The sequence below is a fragment of the Alligator sinensis genome, unplaced genomic scaffold, assembly GCF_000455745.1.
Source record: "Alligator sinensis unplaced genomic scaffold, ASM45574v1 scaffold177_1, whole genome shotgun sequence".
Taxonomy (NCBI): domain Eukaryota; kingdom Metazoa; phylum Chordata; order Crocodylia; family Alligatoridae; genus Alligator; species Alligator sinensis.
This window is the reverse complement of record NW_005842269.1, coordinates 1,289,092-1,292,871: the sequence shown is the minus strand read 5'-3', so window position 1 is coordinate 1,292,871 and position 3,780 is coordinate 1,289,092. Positions and strand designations below refer to the sequence as shown.

The 3,780-nt window shown below is 42.6% G+C and overlaps 2 protein-coding genes across 4 annotated transcripts in view; one reads left to right on the top strand and one right to left on the bottom strand.

The window, feature by feature from the left end:
* RAD51AP1 (RAD51 associated protein 1) overlaps positions 1–758 on the bottom strand; it is an 18,754-nt gene extending 17,996 nt beyond the window's left edge. Inside the window, exon 1 of the mRNA XM_006027818.3 lies at positions 696–758. Coding sequence (XP_006027880.1) covers positions 696–758 — 63 coding nt within the window. The remainder of the gene's footprint in view (positions 1–695) is intronic.
* A 120-nt stretch (positions 759–878) lies between these two features.
* CUNH12orf4 (chromosome unknown C12orf4 homolog) overlaps positions 879–3,780 on the top strand; it is a 27,325-nt gene continuing 24,423 nt past the window's right edge. For all 3 annotated transcript variants that reach the window (XM_025209108.1, XM_006027810.3, XM_006027809.3), the window contains exons 1-3: positions 879–900; positions 1,839–2,030; positions 2,275–2,420. In XM_025209108.1, coding sequence (XP_025064893.1) covers positions 1,853–2,030; positions 2,275–2,420 — 324 coding nt within the window. In that variant the 5' untranslated portion in view covers positions 879–900; positions 1,839–1,852. The remainder of the gene's footprint in view (positions 901–1,838; positions 2,031–2,274; positions 2,421–3,780) is intronic.

The following is a 3,780-nucleotide window of genomic DNA, read 5'->3' as shown; positions in this document are numbered from 1 at the left end:
GGGGAGCAGGGGGCTTCCTCCACGTGCACCCCACCCGGACCGTGACGTCGCAGGGGGTCGTGCCTCTGGGGGGAGGGGCAGAGACGTTACATTGGGCGGGGGCTCTAGGTTGGGAGCGCGCTGCCAAGTCTCGCGAGAGCTGGGGAGGGGGCGGGCAGTGGTGCCCCTCCCCATTAGTGACCCATCTAGGGGTGGGGGCTATGGGAGGGCTGTGGGGTTGCCCAGGGCTGGCAAGAGAAGCCCAGTCGTCTTCAAGTCCCCTTCCTGGGTGTGCTGCGGTGGCTGGGCTCCCTGCCATATAAGTGGGGTGCACTGGCATGGCTGCCTGAATCGGCCTGTCGTTTTTCCTTGTAGCCCCAAGGCAAACACTGGTATTTGGCGCAGGGCTAATGAGGCTGAAAGCCCTGGGCCTGTGGCGGCACCAGCATGTGGCCTATGAAGCCTGCATGGTGCTGGCATGAGCAAACGAGCATGTCTGCATGGCTCTTTCTAGAGCTGCACGAGTGCCACGAGCTCTCTGAGCTCGCCGGGACCTGTGCTGGCTCTGGCCATAGCCACTGTGTACACCTCTGGAGCCCAGGGCAAATGTTGCTGCCATTCTCCTTCATTTCCCATGGGCTCCAGAGCTGTGTGAAAACTGGCTCCAGCCAGAGTCTGGACCAAGAGCTGGCGGATCTTGAGCAGTGCTTTTCTACGTGGTCCTCGGCCCCTTTTTGATAGCAAGGTTTGGTCCACTTGTTGAAAGTGTTGAACGACATGGATCTAGGGGCTTCTAGTTCCTAATTCTTTAATGCAAGTGTTCATTTAGAGCAGGAGAGCCGCTGGCTCGTCTTCCCCACATCCCTACGCTTGGAGGGTGAAACAAAGGCCGTTGACAGGCTTCATGCTTGTGTGTTGTTTGTAAGTATCATTTGATGCATGCTACAGTGCCAGACATTAAGCCAGCTTATCCAGGATGAAAAGGGGGCAGATCATTGCTGCAAAGAAGTTGCTTGTTGAAACAGCAGGAAATAAGCTGCAATGATTTTAATTTATGGCCTGTTGGCATGCTATGATTGATTGTGTGATACTTGCTTGTGACATGCAAAAGGTGGAACCTTTCCTACAGTCATGGGCCTAAGTCAACTGGTTATGCTTTTTTATTTCTTGTCACTAGGACAAAGCCAACTTTGCAGGGGATTGCTGGTTAAAAACACCATGCAAAAAGTGTATGTGGATCTCAGTAATCCCCATGGACTGGATTTAGTCAATGTGGAAGTTCCTTCTAGTCTCCTGTGTGTGTGGTTTGTGAGAAATGCAGATAGTCATTTTCAGTTTTGTAACTCATTAAAATGATCTTGCCACTCTTACATTCTCTCATTTCTAAAAGGCATGTTGTCCTCATTCCACCCCCCTTTCCCCACCCATGCTGCTTGTCTTAAAGTCAAGAGGTCGGGGTGGAGGGGAAGAGAGATTCTAATACAGATGCATGCTTTCTTTGGTTCATGAGCCTACAAGGGCAGAAGGCTGTATGTTTACTCACAGTAGTTCCCACTGTTGCAATAGTGTACTTAAATTCGGGAGCTTAGGCCAAAATTTTCAAGAATGGGAACCAAATTAGTTTCTGCATTTAGGTGCTAAAATCAGTGGTTTCCAGCTAGTCAAAACATCTGAGAATCGGGCCATGTATTTAAGGAATGATACATGGGTTTAAGTATTTAAATTTTGACTTGGCCATTAGGTCCTCTTCCCCAAAGTTTTTAAATTATTGTCAGAGATGTGTTTTTGTGTGCATGTCTCTCTCCCTGTGTTGACGTTTTACTTTTATGTTAAAATACTGCTTTTTGCTGATTATTCAGAAAGTCAATCAAAGATGAAGGCCAACCAAGGAAGAAGCTGCACAAGAGAGAGAGAATTTGAATATAAATTCAGTGCTGGAAATCAGCGTTTTGTACTTACAGTGCCTCTCAAATTCCCTGTGCAAGAAAATGTCAGTCATTTGCATGGACGTCTAATGCTTCTGCACAACTTGCCATGCTTTATAGAAAACGGTAAGATTTTGATATAAAAGTGATTGGTGTCATATGTACTAATGTGCTATAAGAGCCAAAGGAGAGGATATAATTGATTAGACTTCTTAAAAATAATGTTTAGCTGTTTGAGATAATTAGTAGTAGGAAAGTGGGTGGTTAGCAAATTTATGAACTCTCAAAACTTATTTAAACCTTTTTTTCTATCCACGAAAATCTCTTTGAAGCATTATTGTTTGTTTGTTTGTTTGTTTGTTTCAAACAGACTTAAAGCAGTTTCTTAGTAAGTTCATAGAAGAGGAAACTATAAAAGATTATGATAGAGAAGCTGAGGCAGCCCTGGAAGCTGTGAAATCAGGAAAAGTAGATCTCGGCTATCTGGCAGATGCTTGGGCTAAAGCTTATAAAGAGGTAAGACAAAGTCTGAAATAAGAAATTCCAGGGGTTTGGTATTGTTGGCTTCTACTACCACGCACATAGATATGCCGTGGAATTCCCTTTGATCATCCCATGCACCTGATTATTTGGACAGAACTTTAGGACATCATCCTAAAAGTCCATAATCCAAGTTTTTTTTTTTAATTTAATTTCATCCTGTTGATCTCAAGCTATCATCAAGAAAATCAATCAAGACAAGTTCTATACATAGGAATGAGATCAAATGCACAAATAGAAAACGTAGAGTAACTATGTAGGCAGCAGCATGGGAGAATCTGTGGTTATAGTGGGTCACAAATTTAAATGTGAAAATGTGGTATTGTTTAGGTGAGGTGGAGGCAAATCTTGCTTTGGGGCATATGACATACCTGTTAATATGTAAAGCTAGGAGGTAATTATTCCTCTGTACTTTGTGCTGATGGGGCACCATACTTTAGGAAAGATTAGACAAATTGGGAGAGTGTCCAAATGAAAAAATAAGAGTAAGTTGTTTTTTTTTTTCCTCAACATTATAAGAAAAATATTTATGGAAGTAGGTTTCTTTAGTTTAAAAGAAAAATAAGGGGCAACATAAGTTCTCTAATCCATAAAAGGTGATCACTTGTACTCAGTGGTTACCAGTGTGAGGACGTAAAAAAGAAAACAGCTTTTAAGTTGTAGCAAAAGAAATGTAGGTGGGTTATTAGGAAACATTTCTCTCTGTTAGAGTAGTGAAATGCTGGAAAGGATTATTTGGGAAGCTTGTGGAATAGTCTTCACTGGTTAAGAACAGGTTAGACAAACAACTGATGGGAATGGGCACAAATTACTACGAGGTAGCTACCCTGTAAAAACTGCTGGTGTGCATGCTCTTACCCTTCAATACCTGAAAACTAAACTGTGGCAATTTAATCCTTTTTTTAATTGAAAGGTAAGATACCCCTATGTACAGCATGCACCTAGATAGTTTGAACACTGTAGCTACTGAACTCTCTTGGCTAAAATGTGTAACTTCTGAAAGACAGTGGAGTTGAAAAGATGTAAATAGGGCAGAACTGAATTTTATACTTGTGTAGAATGTGTTCTTTTACTCTTGTTTGGCCCCGTTCTTGAACTGATCAGTTGGGATTCTGGTTGTAGAGCTCAATTTTGGAAATTGTTCAGGTAGATTTTTTTCCCCCCTAATAATTCCAAGGATAGGAAACAGTTCAACTTTCTTTTAAACTGTGTACAAGGTATTGAATTGAATCAGGTTGTAAATTTAACTCTTATTCTGGAGAGTGAGGAACTCTTGTACAGTTGCCTGCCTAAGGTACAGACTAAGAGAATAAACATGATAGAAATGAGGGTGTAG